The sequence below is a fragment of the Leptonychotes weddellii genome, chromosome 11 (assembly GCF_054177405.1).
Source record: "Leptonychotes weddellii isolate Sample4059 chromosome 11, ASM5417740v2, whole genome shotgun sequence".
Taxonomy (NCBI): Eukaryota; Metazoa; Chordata; class Mammalia; order Carnivora; family Phocidae; genus Leptonychotes; species Leptonychotes weddellii.
Window position 1 is genome coordinate 40,296,642 of NC_138379.1, and position 17,581 is coordinate 40,314,222.

Consider the following 17,581-nt stretch of genomic DNA (forward strand, 5'->3'; position numbering starts at 1 on the left):
CTCCACTCCCTCCGGGATTCCAGTTATTCTGACATTGGAACGCCTCATGGTGTCACTTATTTCTCTGATTCTATTTTCATGGATTCTGAGTTGTTTTTCCCTGGCCTCCTCTTTTCCCTTTTTATATATTATATTGTCTTCCAGGTCACTTATTCGCTCTTCTGCCTCAGTTACCCTAGCTGTTAGATTATCTAGATTGGATTGGATTTCATTGATAGCATTTTTAAGTTCTGCCAATTCACCTTTCATTTCTGCCCTTAGAGACTCTATGTTGCCATTGATTGATTTCTCCATTCTAGCCATTGTCTTCACAATTGCTAGCCTGAATTCCATCTCCGCATCTTGGTTATATCTGCATCCATTTGTAAATCAGCAGCACAAGTTATAATCTCTGAGTCTTTTCTATTTTGGGGGCTCTTCCTCCTAGTCATTCTTTTGATGGGTGCTTGAGGGAATGTATAGAGTCCAAATTATTGACCAGAACCCAAGCAAGATGCACCTGTTTTCTTGGGACCTTAGGTTTGCTGGCCTCTTGTTTTCCAGCCTGTCTTCTGCAGGAGGGGCCTGCCATGCTGTTACTCAGGCAACCCTGTTTGGGCGGAGTTGCCCTGCCCCCCTGTGGCGGGGGATGGGCTCAACAGGAATCAGTTTTGGGGGCTTTTGTTCTCTGGCGGCTTTCCGCATCTCTTCCGCAAGTCAGAGCAGAAGAGACCGTTTCCAACCCTCTGCCTCAGAGCAGAGAGACCTCAGTCTGTTCTTCAGTGAGCTCTCCAGGCCACCCTGTCTCCGTTTCTGTCCGTGCTGCTATAAACTGCAGCGTCCTGGGTTGTGCACCCCTCCGCAGCGCCCCCAGTCCTGCCTCCAGGTCGGAGCACGTCTCTGCCCTTTGTGTTTCTAAAACTGCCAGCCGCCCCCAGTTCGAGTGTGTGACCCCGCCGCTCCGGGTTTCCGCCCCAGGGGCTGCCCTAACGTCCTTTCCCCGCCGCTACCAGTCTGTGAGTCTGTGCCCGTCCCCAGCACGCGAGGCTGTTGCTCACTGGCGGTGTAGGATCGCCATGGCCAGGCACCCTCCCGCTGCCATTTATCCTCCGATATCTGCCCGTGGAATCACGGCTCCCCACTTTGTACCTCAAAACCAACCGCCTGTGATATTCTGTTTGTAGAGATCCAGATCTTCTTACATCTCAGGCTGGTTTCATGGGTGCTCAGAGTGGTCTGGTAGATATCCAGCTCAATTCTGGGGACCAGTTGAAATAGGGTCCCCTACTCCTCCGCCATCTTTCCCCCCTCCAAGAGACTCATTTTAGACCCAAAGACACCTCCAGACTGAAAGTGATGGGGTGGAGAATGATTTATCATGCTAAAGGACATCAGAAGAAAGCTGGGGGTAGCAATCCTTATATCAGATAAATTAGATTTTATTTTATTTATTTATTTATTTGAAGTAGAACTTTTTATTTTTTTATTAACACATAATGTATTATTTGTTTCAGGGGTACAAGTCTGTGATTCATCAGTCTTACACAATTCACAGCGCTCACCATAGCACATACCTTCCCAATGTCCATCACTCAGCCACCCCATCCGTCTCATCCCCCTTCCACTCCAGCAACCCTCAGTTTGCTTCCTGAGATTGAGTCTCTTATGGTTTATCTCCCTCTCTGGTTTTGTCTTTTTTCATTTTTCCCTCCCTTCCCCTATGATCCTCTGTCTTGTTTCTCAAATTCCACATATCAGTGAGATCATATGATAATTGTCTTTCTCATGATTGACTTATTTTGCTTAGCATAATACCCTTTAGTTCCATCCACGTCATTGCAAATGGCAAGATTTCATTTTTTTGATGGCTGCATAATATTCCATTGTATATATACCACATCTTCTTTCCATAGTTTGGCTATTGTGGACATTGCTGCTATAAACATTGGAGTGCATGTGCCCCTTTGGATCACTACATTCAGACAAATTAGATTTTAAACCAAAGACTGAAGAGGGGGAAATCGGAGGGGAAGATGAGCCATGAGAGACTATGGACTCCGAGAAACAAACTGAGGGTTTTAGAGGGGAAGGGGGTGGAGGGATGGGTTAACCCAGTGATGGGTATTAAGGAGGGCATGTATTGCATGGAGCACTGGGTGCTATATGCAAACAATGAATCATGGAACACTACATCAAAAACTAATGATGTACTGTATGGTGACTAACATAACATAATAAAAAAAATTTAAAAATAAAAATAAATAAATAAATCTTTTTAAAAAAGTGAAAAAAAAAAAATAAACCAAAGACTGTAATAAAAGATGAGGAAAGACACTATATCATAATTAAAGGGTCTATCCAACAAGAAGATCTCACAATTTTAAATATTTATGCCCCTAACATGGGAGCAGCCAATTATATAAATCAATTAATAACAAAATTAAAGAAACACATTGATAATAATAAAGTAATAGTAGGAGACATTAACACCCCACTCACTGCAATGGACAGATCATCTAAGCAGAAGATCAACAAGGAAACAAGGGCTTTGAATGACACACTGGACCAGATGGACTTCACAGATATATATAGAGCATTCCATCCTAAAGCAATAGAATATACATTCTTCTCGAGTGCACATGGAACATTCTCCAGAAGAGATCACATCCTGGGTCACAAATCAGGTCTCAAACGGTACCAAAAGATTGGGATCATTCCCTGCATATTTTCAGACCACAGTGCTTTCAGACTGCAACTCAATCACAAGAGGAAATTTGGAAAGAACTCAAATACATGGGGGCTAAAGAGCATTCTACTAAAGAATGAATGGGTCAACCAGGAAATTAAAGAAGAATTTAAAAAATTCATGGAAACAAATGAACATGAAAACACAACTGTTCAAAACCTTTCAGATACAGCGAAGATGATCCTAGGAGGGAAGTACAGAGCAATACAAGTCTCGCTCAAAAAATTAGAAAAGGCTCAAATACACAAGCTAAACTTACACCTAAAAGAGCTGGAGAAAGAATAGCAAATAAAGCCTAAACCCAGCAGGAGAAGAGACTTAATAAAGATTAGAGCAGAAATAAAGGAAACAGAAACCAAAAGAACAATAGAACAGGTCAACGAAACTAGAAGCTGGTTCTTTGAAAGGATTAATAAGATCAATAAGCCCCTGGGCAAGCCTATCAAAAAGAAAAGAGAAAGGACCCAAATAAATAAAATCATGAATGAAAGAGGAGAGATCACAACCAACACCCAAGAAATACAATTATAAGAACATATTATGAGCAACTATATGCCAGCAAATTAGACAATCTGGAAGAAATGGAAGCATTCCTAGAGATGTATAAACTACCGAAACTGAACCAGGAAGAAATAGAAAACCTGAACAGACCCATAACCAGCAAGGATATTGAAGGAGTCATCAAAAATCTCCCAACAAGAGTCCAGGGCTGGATGGCTTCTTAGGGGAATTCTACCAAACATGTAAAGAAGAATTAATACCTATTCTTCTGAAGCTGTTTCAAAAAAATAGAAATGGAAGGAAAATTTCCAAACTCTTTCTATGATGCCAGCATTACCTTGATCCGAAAACCAGACAAAGACCCTACCAAAAAGGAGAATTACACACCAACATCCCTGATGAATATGGATGCAAAAATTCTCACCAAAATACTAGCCAATAGGATCCAACAGTACATTAAAAGGATTATTCACCGTGACCAAGTGGGATTTTTTCCTGGGCTGCAAGGATGGCTCAACATCTGCAAATCAATCAATGTGATACACTACATTAATAAAAAGAAGGACAAGAACCATATGATCCTCTCAATAGATGCAGAAAAAGCATTTGACCAAATACAGCATCCTTTCTTGATTAAAACTCTTCACAGTGTAGGGATAGAGGGAACATGCTTCAATATCATAAGCCATATTCAAAAAGCCCGCAGCAAATATCATTCTCAATGGGGAAAATCTGAGAGCTTTTCCCTTAAGGTCAGGAACGCGCCAGGGATGTACACTCTCACCACTGTTGTTCAATATAGTAGTAGAAGTCCTAGCCTTAGCAATCAGACAACAGAAAGAAATAAAAGGCATCCAAATCGGCAAAGAAGAAGTCAGACTCTCACTCTTCACAGATGACATGATACTGTATGTGGAAAACACAAAAGACTCCACCCCAAAATTGCTAGAGCTCATATAGGAATTCAGCAAAGTGGCAGGATATAAAATCAATGCACAGAAATCAGTTGCATTTGTACACACTAACAATGAGACTGAAGAAAGAGAAATTAAGGAGTCAATCCCATTTACAATTGCATCCCAAACCATAAGATACCTAGGAATAAACCTAACCAAAGAGGCAAAGGATCTGTACTCAGAAAACTATAAAACACTCATGAAAGAAATTGAGGAAGACATGAAGGAATGGGAAACGTTCCCTGCTCATGGATTAGGAGAATAAATATTGTTAAAATGTCTATGCTACCTAGAACACTCAATACATTCAATGCAATCCCTATCAAAATACCATCAACTTTTTTCACAGAGCTGGAACAAATAATCTTAATTTGTATGGAACCAGAAAAGACCCCGAATAGCCCAGGGAATGTTGAAAAAGAAAACCAAAGCTGGTGGCATCACAGTTCTAGACTTCAAGCTGTAACACAAAGCTGTAATCATCAAGACAGTATGGTACTGGCACAAAAAACAGACACACCGATCAGTGGAATAAAATAGAGAACCCAGAAACGGACCCTCAACTATATGGTCAACTAATCTTTGACAAAGCAGGAAAGAATATTCAATGGAAAAAAGACAGTCTCTTCAGCAAATAGTGTTGGGAAAGTTGGACAGCCACATGCAGAAGAATGAAACTGGACCATTCTCTTACGCCATACACAAAAGTAGAAATCAAAATGGATGAAAGACCTAATTGTGAGACAAGAATCCGTTGGAATCCTAGAGGAGAATACAGGCAGCAATTTCTGTGACCTTGGCCACTGTAACTTCTTGCTAGACACATCTCCAAAGGCAAGGGAAACAAAGGCAAAATGGACTATTGGGACTTCATCAATATAAAAACTTTTGCACAGCAAAGGAAAGAGTCGACAAAACCAAAAGACAATCAACAGAATGGGAGAAGATATTTGCGAATGTCTTATCATCAGATAAAGGGCTGGTATCCAAAATCTATAAAGAACATATCAAACTCAACACCCAAAAACCTAATCATCCAATCAAGAAATGGGCAGAAGACATGAACAAACATTTTTCTAAGGAAGACATACAAATGGCCAACAGACATGAAAAAATGCTCAACATCACTTGGCATGGGGGAATACAAATCAAAACCATAATGAGATAGCACCTCGCTCCAGTCAGAATGGCTAAAATTAACAAGCCAGGAAATGACAGATGTTGGAGAGGATGTGGAGAAAGGGGAACCCTTTTACACTGTTGGTGGGAATGCAAGCTGGTACATCCACTCTGGAAAACAGTATGGTTGACAATAGAGCTACCCTACAACCCAACTATTGCAATTCTAGGTATTTATCCAAAGGATACAAACAGTGATTTGAAGGGGCACCTGCACCCCAATGTTTATAGCAGCAATGTCCACAATAGCCAAAATATGGAAAGAGCCCAGATGTCCAATGACAGATGAGTGGATAAAGACGATATGGTATATATATATTATAGATATGGTATATATATATATGTGTATATATATATATGAATATTAGTCATCAAAAACAATGAAATCTTGTCTTTTTCAAAAAGATTTTATTTATTTATTTGAGAGAGAGAGTGAGAGAGAGATATCACGAGCAGGGGTTCGGGGGTAGAGGGAGAAGCAGACTCCCCACTAATCAGGGAGCCCAATGCGGGACTCAATCCCAGGACCCTGGGATCATGACTTGAGCCGAAGGCAGATGCTCAACCGACTGAGCCACCCAGGCACCCTGAAATCTTGTCATTTGCCACAACATGGGTGGAACTAGAGCGTATTATGCTAAGCAAAATAAGTCAATCAGAGAAAGACAATTATCATATGATTTCACTCACGTGGAATTTAAGAAACAAAACAGAGGATCAAGGGGAAGGGAGGGAAAAATAAAACAAGATGAAATCAGAGAGGGAGACAAACCATAAGAGACTCTTAATCATAGGAAAGAAACTGTGAGGGTTGCTGGAGTAGGGGGTGAAGGGATGGGGTAAGTGGGTGATAGACATTAAGGAGGTCATGGGATGTAATGAGCACTGGGTATTTCATAAGACTGATGAATCACTGACCTCTACATCTGAAACTCATAATACATTGTATGTTAATTAACTGAATCTAAATTTTAAAAAGTGTCTATAAAAAAAGAAAAAATACAAATGTAATTTGAAATAGAAAAATAATTAATTAAAAAAGGAATGAAGTACTGATAACATGCTACAATGTGGATGAACCTCAAAATAATTATGCTAAGAAACCAGACTCAAAATGTCACAACTAATGAATCATTGAACACTATCTCAAAAACTAATGATGTGGGGCGCCTGGGTGGCTCAGTCGTTAAGCGTCTGCCTTTGGCTCAGGTCATGATCCCAGGGTCCTGGGATCGAGCCCCACATCGGGCTCCCTGCTCGGCGGGAAGCCTGCTTCTCCTTCTCCCACTCCCCCTGCTTGTGTTCCTGCTCTCACTATGTCTCTCTCTGTCAAATAAATAAATAAAAAATCTTTAAAAAAAAACCAAACTAATGATGTACTATATGGTGGCTAACTGAACATAATAAAAAAAGTCACATATTGTATGATACCATTTATATGAAATATCCAGAATAATAAATCCATACAGACAGGCACAGATTGGTGGTTGCCAGGGGTTGGGGGGAGAGGGGAATGGAGAGCAACTGTTTTATAGTATGGGGTTTTGGAACTAGATAGAGGTGGTCAGACAACACTGTACTGAATGCCACTGAATTGTTCACTTTCAAATGGTTAATTTTATGTTATGTGAATCTTACCTCAGTAAAATGAGGTAAAATTTTTTTAAATGGTACCTACATAGGAGAGATATGGTTGAAGCATCATATAATCATTGGAAAGGATTTGAAGTCATGTCGGCAACTACCTAATCCTTTGATGAAAGGAGCATGTGTATCTTTCCATTTTTATACATTGCCATTGGACAGCATGTTCCCCATGCTGACAGGGTTGCAGCGCATCTTAACCAGGGTGCCCCAGGAAAGCTTCTGGTCGAGAGGGTGGTGGTGGGGAAGGGAGGCAAGCCTGGGCGGCTAGCCTCCATTTCTAGACACACTGGGCCACCTCCTCTGCCTGGGATATGGGAGGGAGGAGGCCTTTTTATAATCCAGTTTCTCTATGACCTACCAAAAAAAAAAAAAAATCATTAGAGGATACATAATTAAATAGCAATACATTTTTAGAGAAATGGTTAATGTTCTACTCAGGAATTTTTTCTTTGAAGCTTATTGTTTTACTTAACTATAAAAGTAACATAATGCTTATTATAGATTGGGAAGCACAGAAAGGCATCAAGAGAAAGGGAGGGAGTCAACTGTTATGCCACCAGGTAGAAGTAGCTCCTTTTAACAGTTAAATAAATCTTTCCAGTATTTTATGCCTTTACTCACATAGCTAACATCACATGATATACACATGATGTACTTCTTCTCCCCATAATATCATAGAATAAGCATTCCTTGGGGTCATTAAAACGTCACTGTGTTGGCTGCACAATAAGCCATTGTAAGGAGATATGGTTTATTTAACCACTCCCCTATCGTTAGATATTTTAGTTGCCCTCTGAGAACAAAATACCAAACTCTGCATGTACAGTAGAAGTTACAAGCAGAAGGACCCAGGAGATGCTGTGGGTCTGACTTTGTGGCTGGGGATATATAAACCTCAGTCGAGAAGACTGGGTATAGTCTTGGAAAGGTGAGACTGGTGTGTGATTATAATTTTGCTGGTAGGAAACAAACCCACAGCAGTATATGTACTGTTTGGAGAACAAACAGAAGGCGAAGGTCAGCATGCAGCCTGGAGAAAGACTCAGAGTTGGCAGACTCTCAGGCACTGCCCAGTTAGGAGAGAGTCCTGGCCCAAAGATTTAGATTTGTATCTTAGTGTCTCCAATAGCACAGCGCCCTCTATATGGCAGGTGAAGGGGACAACGTAGGAAGAAGGCACCCTCCTTGCCTCAAAGGAGCATGATAGGCAGCAGGGCAGACTGTTAGCGTGGTTAGTGAAGATTGTTAAATAGTGTAGCTGGGGCCATGGGAGGACTATACATTCTGGGAGCATAGAGGGGGCGTGTTGGCCCAGCCTTGGTATCGGGGATGGAGGGTGGGGATGGGGAGGCTTCCAGTAGAGGGTGACTCCCGAGCTAAGACTTAGCAGAGGAACTGAAATTACAGAGTCCTCTGAGCACTACTGCGAACTCCCCATTAGCCACCCCTCTTCTGATTCCACACTCACCGTGTGGCCATTGGTGAGTAAGTTGGCTTCCAATATCCATAGAGAGACAATGCACTGTTCAGGTCCATGTGATAGATGCATTGCTCATTGCCATGGCCATGTTAGCAACTGTTCTTTTTTTTTTTTTTTTTTTAAGATTTTAATTATTTATTTGAGAGAGAGAGCACAAGCAGGGGGAAGAGGGAGAAGCAGGCTCCCCGATGAACAGGGAGCCTGATGTGGGGTTCAATCCCAGAACCCTGGGATCATGACCTGAGCTGAAGGCAGAAGCTTAACCAACTGAGCCACCCAGGTGCCTCAGCATCTATTCTTGAGCCTGGTTCCCATTAGGCTGCCCCTGAGAAATGGGCCTGCTCTTTGTTGTGACCTGGTGAGGTTTCTGAGCCTGTAAGGCTAAGGATATCAGGACTCGAAGCAATTTAAATTGAATTTAAATTTTAAAAAGTGTCTATAAAAAAAGAAAGAAAAAATACAAATGTAATTTGAAATAGAAAAATAATTAATTAAAAAAGGAATGAAGTACTGATAACATGCTACAATGTGGATGAACCTCAAAATAATTATGCTAAGAATTCACCAACATGACACAAATCCCCTAAGAAGTCTTCTCCAGGAACATAGAGCTCCGTACCTGCTTTTCCCCTTGTAACTGCAACAGTTCCATCTCAAGGGGGTTGTATAGAGTAAGCAAGATGATGTGGACAATGGGCCTGGCTCTGAGCTGGTGCTTAGAAGCTCTGAGCTGGTACTAATTCATGTCTTTCTTCCTTGTAGATTCTCCTGCTTCCATTGGTCGGGGGAGGGTGGGTAGCTGATAAGTGGAGATGATGAGTCACATAGTTCACTAACAACCTCCAGCTAATTCTCCCACTTCATTAGCCAAGCCATCAGTCAATGTGACTAATTGTTACTTTTTGAGATAAATGTTTAAAATATCATCTCCTATGACAGGTTCTTTAATAGCTCAAGGACTTGTTGGGGTGGTAGGGAAAGATAGGATGCATGCACAGAACAACCAGAAAATAATGCTGGAAACTGTTTGTCTATGAAGGTTCCTTCCTCTAGGCCTGGGCTGGAATGTGCCAGTACAACCCGGTTGGTTGTTTATGGTCAGTGTGTGATCTGATCAGGTGGTGCTCACTTGGTACCACTTCCCCTCAAGGCCCAGTACAAAGGCTGACTCCTCCTTTCTTGGCTCTCCCCAGCACTGCATCTCTGCTAGTGCTCGTACCAGCCACCTTTATACCTTTGTGGGGAGAAGAGGCTCTCCTTCCCTGGACCTCTATGACTCAATGGTGTGCCTAGAAATGGTCCTGTTGAAAAGCCTGATGTGGGCTCCACCTGGGAGAAACAAAAGACCCTGCACTGCTTCCTTTTGTGAGCTAAGAGACCTTGAGTAAGCTTGGTTTCTTAGGTGGTGGGAGATGGGTGCCTTAGGCTATAGGTAACATAATTTTCACAGGCTTAGGTGAAGCTTTTAGGAACTTCCACAGGTGCCCCTGATAGTCTTGGGATTGAACTCGGACCTCTGGGTAGCCAAGTGACGGTCAACTCTAGTAGATAGGATTCTAGACGGACTGAGCCAAGAACACAGCCCTGGGGATGTCAGAGTTGTCTGGGGTCTCAACCAGGAATGCCCCTGATCCACACACACCTAGAATCACCATTTCTTTGACTTCTCTTTCCCTTGTCTACTCTTCCATCCACCTTCTGTCCAAATCCTTCCCTGATAATGTTTTGTCAGTCTGAGTCCTGGGGTCGCCATGGCTACACTGAGGGGAGGAGTTACCACCAAGGCTCATGCTCTAATTGGAGCTCAGTGGTGGTCACCTTTTGCTGGACACAGCCTCGCGCCCCTGACAGGGCCACATGGACCCTCATAGTTCATGAGATCTGACATACCCCAGATGCAACAATGGACTTATCCTGCTATTGCTGTCACTGACCCTGGGTCTTTGGGATGCTTGCTAGCTTGTCAGCTGGCTGAAAAAATCACTCCAAGCTCCATCCTTAGACTTGCATCTAGGAATAAATACCCTTTTGAGAGGTGAAACTAGCAATTGATAAGCAACCAACCAACCAACACCACCCCCACCATCACTAAAAAAAGAACATGAAAAGAAAAAAGCAGATTCTAGCACTCAGTTCCTAATGTAATGCCCACACCTGTCATCTTTCACACTCCCACCCCCAACTGCTGCTTCAGATTCCTTTAGGGGCTCTGAGGTCTCAGTCATATATGTCCATGCTCCTGCACGAAAGGAGAGATCTGAATATAGTTCATAGGTCAAGAACAGAAATTCTGGGACCAGATGCTTATGTTCAAATTGAGGCTCAGCAGATTACTGGCTATTTAATCTTGGGCTAGTTATTAGTCTCTCTGTGCCTCAGTTTCCCCATATGTAGAATGAAGATGATTATATTACTAACTTCATAGGTTTGCTGTGAGGATCAAATGAGTTAATATATGCAAAGCACTTCAGATAGTGCCAGGAATATGGTAAGTGCTATGTAAGTGTTCGCTCTTACAAGGCCCTGGATGGTCACTGGGTTTCTGGCTGAGGCCAGCCACCCTGCTCTAGAGGGGATTCTACTTTGTCCTTTGGTTCTTGCCTATTCTTTGAGCAAGGGATCTGCCATTTGCAATAAAATGATATTTATTGCAAGGGGTTCTAGTAGCGGGTCATTGGTATTTACCCTCCAAAGCAAGTGTAGAATTAAAACATAGAATGTGACTCAAAGGAGTCTCAGTAGAGCAACTCAGCTGAAAGACAACAGAAGCCAGCTTATTTCTTGCAATAGCAGCTGAAGTCTTTGAACCCACCCCCGTGTATTCCTGACTCTCAACCTTGTCTCTGTCTCCTGGTTTCTAGATGTAGGCATGTGTCAAGCACATATGGGGTGCATGGGGCTCTTAGCAGCCCCAGACAGGTTGCAGCATTAACATCCACTTCTGACCCTCAACATAGAAACTGCACCACTGCCCAGCTGTGTCGGCTGCTCTGCCGCGTTAGATCTGAAGCCTCTGGAACTGTTGTCAATCTACCCAGAGTTCCTTTTTTTTTTTTTTTTTTAACTTATTTGTTTTATTTTGGAGAGGGAGAATGAGAGAGTGTGCGATCGGGGGGAGGGGCAGAGGGAGAGGGAGAAAATCTCAAGCAGACTCTCTGTTGAGCATGGAGCCTGGTGTGGCCCAATCCTACCACCAGGACCTGACCCGAAACCAAGAGTCAGATGCTCAACGGACTGAGCTGCCCCGGTGCCCCAGATCTACCCGGAGTTCTCTTCCCAGGACACTCAGGGATTTTTAAGCCAATTTTATGGTTTTAAAGAGAATGAAACATACATTCTGGTGAAATCTTCACTTACAAAAAGCCACCCCTTGACAGTATTATCAACAGTGTGTTAGAAGGGGGTCTCCAGGATGATCTGAAGCCCAAAGCAGTATATCTCCTCTTTGCCAGCTTAGCGTTCCTTTTTGGTGAATTATGTCTTTGTTTGCCCTTTCAATGCCTGATGAGAGTAATAATAATTAAGTGCATTAAGCACTTACTGAGAGCTTTCACATCCAATGGCACTTAATCCTCAAAACTAACATGGAGGTGGGTCCTATTATTATCCCCATTTATAGATTCATAAACTAAAGTTCAGAGAGGCAAAGTGACTTGCCCAAGATCACCTTGCTGGAAACTGGCAGAGCTGGACGTCAAAACTGGGTTTGTTTTTCTAACCCTCAGAGTCTGTACTTTTGCCTGCAGTGTGTGGTGCCTCCATGTGTGGTGAGTGGATGGAAAGCTCATGGATTTTGGTGTCAGAGAGGCCCGGCTCTGCCTTAGAAGCTGAGTAAACTTGGACAGAGCATTTAATCTCCTTAACAACATCAGCAGCAGCAACCTGGCGCATGCTTTACTATTTTAACTTGTTTAACTTGCAACAACCCTATGAGGTTAATACTAGTGTTTTGCCAGGGACAGGCACCTCAGTGTCCTGGGTGACAGGACCTCAGTGTGGTCTCGTGAAGATTAAATGAGATACTACGTGTCCAAATACTCAGCCTAGCAGAGAGTAAGGGCTAAATATTAGGAAGTGTGGGTGACTGCAGCTCTGAGAAAGACACACAGGCCAGTGCTTTTCTGCTAGTGTCCTGTTTGTGAGAAGAAAGGACGCTGAGCTGGATTAGAATCTATGTTCTCTTTGATTTTCACCACTAAACGTAACTGCTCTGTTTCATGAAGCTGCCAGTCCTGATACCTTTGAGCACAACCCAGGCACTCCATAAATGTCTGTTAAATGAATGAGCCCAGGGGACCTGCTCCAGCCACCTGTAGCTGATGTTGTCATCACGCATTCCAGAACAGCCATTTTCTCATAAACAGAGAAAGCTCATCCCTGAGAAAAGCATAGGGGCAAATAATGAGTCTCTGGTGCATTTGTGTGGTGCTTGGGGGGCACTCTGCTTTTTATTAGTAGAAAAGGGGCCACCTGCATGGTCCACCACCATCCCACTCCCAATAGGATGACCTATTTTTCTCCACACGATTCCTAGGATTTTGTTCCTGGGGGTAGGAGGCAGGATGGGGGCTGGGAGTTGGGGAAAAGGGCCATCACTGCATCAGCTGGGAAAGACACTCATATCCCAACCAGTGGGCTGCTGCGCCTCAGAGCACTGCCTGGACAGAGGCGTCCCTGAGCGCTCAGGAGGCCTGTCCTTCAGGCATCATGCTGTACCACGTATGTCCACTGTAGTTCCTTTAATGGCCCATTTCCATCCTCACAGGAAGATTCATTTTATTTTAATTTTATTTTATTTTATTATTTTATTTTATTTTATTTTTATTTGTTTATGTTTATTTATTTATACATACATACCTAACCTGAGCATCTCCTCTGGACCATAAACTCATTTCCTTTGGCCTCGTGCTCTGAGCAGAGAGGGGCCAGCTGGTCACCAATTTCTATATAATAACCCTTCAGATCTTCAAAGACTGTTATTAAATCTCTCCTTGGCTGCCTCCTGTCCAACTAAATAATTCCTGCCCTTTTCACCTTTCTCCACAGGTCCAGTTTTTCCACTCTGTGCGGCATTGTTCAGAGCCCCTCCATCCTCTCCAGCAGGAAATCAGGAAGACCAGGGGTCATAAGGGCTATGGCTAGCTGAGGGATGAGGGCGAAGGGCAACCGGTGTTGGGGGGTTGGGGGATGCCATTCTCTGTTGCCCCTGGGTCCCAGGGACACAGCCTCGGCTTCTCTCTTGGCTGCCACCACCCTAGAAAAATGTATTTTCCACCAGGGGACAGCCTTGGCACCCATCTTTTCTCCCCTTCCTCTCCCTTCCAGCTCTGCCCCTCCCCATGCTGACCGTGGCCATCTGGCACCCTCCACTGGGTTCAGATACACCAAAGAAGACAAGGAGAGAGCTGAAACGGGCAACAAGAGCAACAAATAACAAGGACAGCTGACATTGTTCACCAGCTGCCAGCTAACTGCGTGCTTTATCGCAGTTCCTCAGACAACCTGATTGTCCTCATTTCACGCAAGGAGATTCTAAAGCTCAGTGACAGAGCCTGTAAGGCACTTGTCTGAGACCACACGTAGGAGGTGGTATGGCCAGAATTGAAACCCAGGCAGTGGGGCTTCCGACACAGTGCTTTTAACACTGACCATCTCACTCTACTTATTTTGCAGAGAGCAAATCAAGGATGGGGGAAGAGCCCACAGTGGGATCATTAGGAGCAAGTTACTACTGTGGACAACTGGGGCCAAAGAAAGGGACTCCGAGGGAGCAGTTACAGAGGCAGGAGGGGAAGCAGAAGGGAGAGGTTCAAGAAGGAGGATAAGCAATGTCAAATGTGCAGAAAGGCCAAATACAAGTTTTCCATGTCTGTCTGCCATCCAGGCCCAAGGTGAGCTGCCTCCATTGAACCCATTTTCTGGACTCTGGAAGAGGCCCATTTGTGTCCCATCCTCTGAGCTGATGCTCCTCTCCACTAGGGCTCTCCCCAAGCTTCTCCAGCCCCAAGACTTCAAACTCCCCCCAAAGCCACCTCTTGGTTCCGCATGGGCTCCGAGAGGCCAGCCCTCGGTGGGAACACCCTGGGACGGTGTGGATCCTCCATCCTTTCCCTGTGCACAGACCTTTCCTGCTTTCCAGTTCCCAGGTCTGGTGTCAGACTTTGCTTCCAGCACATTCTTGCTTCCCAGTTTCACTTTCTCTCTTCCTTCCCTCTCTGCCATAACCTGAGTAGCAAAACAAAAAGTCCAAAAAACAAGAAAAAACAAACCAAAAACCAAAAACCAAAACCAAAACCAACCCTGGGTGCCATAACCTGGGTTGCTCCTTTTCTGTTTTCCACCAGTTGGGGTATGGTTGGCTGAAAAGTGGCCCCCTACAAGGTATCTATGTCCTAATCCCTGGAACCTGTGAATGTTACCTTATATGGCAAAGATAGAGATGTGAGTGCGTTAAAGGATTTTGAGATGGGGAGATTATCCTGGATTATTGGGGTGGGCACTAAACGCAGTCACACATACCTTTATGAGAGAGGGGCAGAGAGATATTTGATACCATCTGGTGTCAAAGGCTGAGAAGAGAAGGTGATGTGAAAATGAAACAGTGAGATCGGAGGATGCTGACCTTGAAGACTGGAGCCAGGTGGCTACCGGCATCCACGAGAAGCTGGAAGAGGCAAGGAACAGATTCTCTCCTCGACTGTGGGGTAAGCCTGGCTCTGCCAACCCTTTGATTTTGGCCCAGTGATACTGATTTTTGAACTTCAAACCCCCAGAACCATAGGAGAATAAATTTCTGTGCTTTTAAGCCAGGCAGTGGGGCTTCAACTGTCCCCCAAGCACCACACAGGTTTATGATAGTTTGTTAGAGCAGCCACAAGAAAATGAATATATGGGTATCACCAATACACATTTGTAGGTCCAACCCAGCACCATTTAAAAATGCTTGGACTCCATATTTGCAGTTCAGTGCCTTAAGGGTGGGGTAGGAGTTGGGGTGTAGCTCAAAAATTCAAATTCATTATTTTAGGGAGGGGGTATTTTGCTACCATTCTTTCATACTCCTGAATCCCCTTCCAGAAGCTTCTCCTATGGGCATGAGAGGAACTTGTTGAGTTTGTTAATTTGCACTTTCTCAAGGGTGTTTGCATTTTAAAAAGAGGCCCCTCCTGCCCCATCTGCCCTCAAAGTGGTCTTTAATCTTTTTATTTGTTTATTTATTTTTTAAATTTTATTTTGCTATGTTAGTCACCATACAGTACATTATTAGTTTTTGATGTAGTGTTCCATGATTCGTTGTGTGCGTATAACACCCAGCGCTCCATGCAATACATGCCCTCCTTAATACCCATCACTGGGCTAACACATCCCGCCACCCCCTCCCCTCTAAAACCCTCAGTTTCTCGGAGTCCATAGTCTCTCGTGGTTTGTCTCACCCTCCAATTTCCCCTCATTCATTTTTCCCTTCCTTCTCCTAACGTCCTCCATGCTATTCCTTATGTTCCACAAATTAGTGAAACCATATGATAATTGACTTTCTCTGCTTGACTTATTTCACTTAGCATAATCTCCTCCAGTCCCATCCATGTTGATGCGAAAGTTGGGTATTCATCCTTTCTGATGGCTGAGTAATAGTCCATTGTATATGTGCAGTCTTTAATCTTGTGCGTTCCCTAGGCTCTGCAGGTCCCTGAGAACTGGCCACTTTGTTGACCCCCAAAATGCTAGAAAGGAAATAAAGATATGAATACTGAATAGTGGGGTGAGGGAGGGGATGAGGCCACTTAGATAAGGGGGGCAAGAAAGACTTTCTGAGAATGTCACTTTCATGCCCCAAATCTGGGTTATTCCAGGCAGAGAGCAGCATGAGCAAAGGTTCTGAAGCAGGAAAAAAGTCAGACATGTTCTAGAATGGAAAGGAGGCCAGCGTGGCTAAAGAGTAGAGCTAAGTTGATCATGCAGGGGTCTGTCAGTAACCCTGAGGAGTTTGGATTTTTCTTTAAGTAAAATGCAAAGCAGGCTGTTGTCAGTGCAAAATCCCAGCCCCTTCCCAGTTTCTGACTTCCCAGTACAATCTTTTCCCATCACCATCACACAGATGAAGAAACAGACGCAGAAAAATTAAGTTGAGTAATTTGTTTAAAGTCATATAGCTAATAAGATCTGGATGAAAACATATTTCTAGATGACTCAGGACTCCAGGCTCTTAACCCCCACAAACCAGGGTCTCGAGTGGACTTCACTGTGACATACAGCTCAGCATGGCTGTAAGTAGAGACAGACCTCTTGGAGTGTAGTCTCCAGTGTCACAAACCTTAATTATGTCATTTAGCGAACTGATCACCCAAGATGTGATGAGGAAGTGTGGTTAATTCATCCTGGGGCTGGGCCCATCAGGTCCATGGCTTTGACTTCTAATTGTCTGAAATGCCTTTCTAATCTAATGTAATCCAGAATGCTAATGATCCAGAAACTGCTGGCTGATGAGAGAGAGAGAGAGGGGGACAGAGGGGGCTCAGTCATGGGGGACTCTTTTTAGGACTTTGGAGGTCAGGGATCTGTTGGCTGACACATAGAGGAGGGAGACTGTAGTAAAATCGTCAGCCTTCTGGCATCTGGTTTTATGCCACCATGAATCCTTCAACACCTTGAAGTGGCCTGAAGCACATGAGGGGGTAGCTGTCCCTCCTCATCAGAAGTGGAGACAGAGAGCTGATCTTGTCACAAACCCCCACCCAGACCTTGTGATGGGTCAAATCGTTGGCCATGCATTGCCCCAGAAATGGCTGCCTCTTGCATCTGGAAAGTATCACAGAGCCTCAGAGAGCTGTACTCTTTGAGACACTGTTCTAGCTCATTCTGCCACCCCTTTTGGGCCAGCCTCAGTGGCAGAGTGAGAGCCCTAGTTCTGTCTGGTTGGCGCTGCCCCTCCCAACTGCCAAGGGCACCAACTCCACGGGGGCTGGGGTCTTCTGTCACTGGGAAAAGACTACAAATGCAGACCCAGACTGGGCCTTGAGGGTGATTGGTAACGGGAAGAGTGAAATGTGGCCTGGGCTTTGGTACATGATAATGAGCCTCTAAAAAAAGAAACTC

At 44.0% G+C, this 17,581-nt stretch overlaps 1 protein-coding gene across 3 annotated transcripts in view; it reads left to right on the plus strand.

Annotated features, from left to right (window-relative positions):
- LOC115937903 (uncharacterized) overlaps nt 1-17,581 on the plus strand; it is a 176,446-nt gene that overhangs the window by 122,640 nt on the left and 36,225 nt on the right. Inside the window, exons 7-10 of one of the 3 annotated variants that reach the window (XM_081798613.1) lie at nt 13,535-14,074; nt 14,162-14,379; nt 14,833-14,869; nt 15,057-15,192. In XM_081798613.1, coding sequence (XP_081654739.1) covers nt 15,103-15,192 — 90 coding nt within the window. In that variant the 5' untranslated portion in view covers nt 13,535-14,074; nt 14,162-14,379; nt 14,833-14,869; nt 15,057-15,102. The other 2 variants (XM_081798612.1, XM_081798610.1) reach the window with 2 other exon arrangements.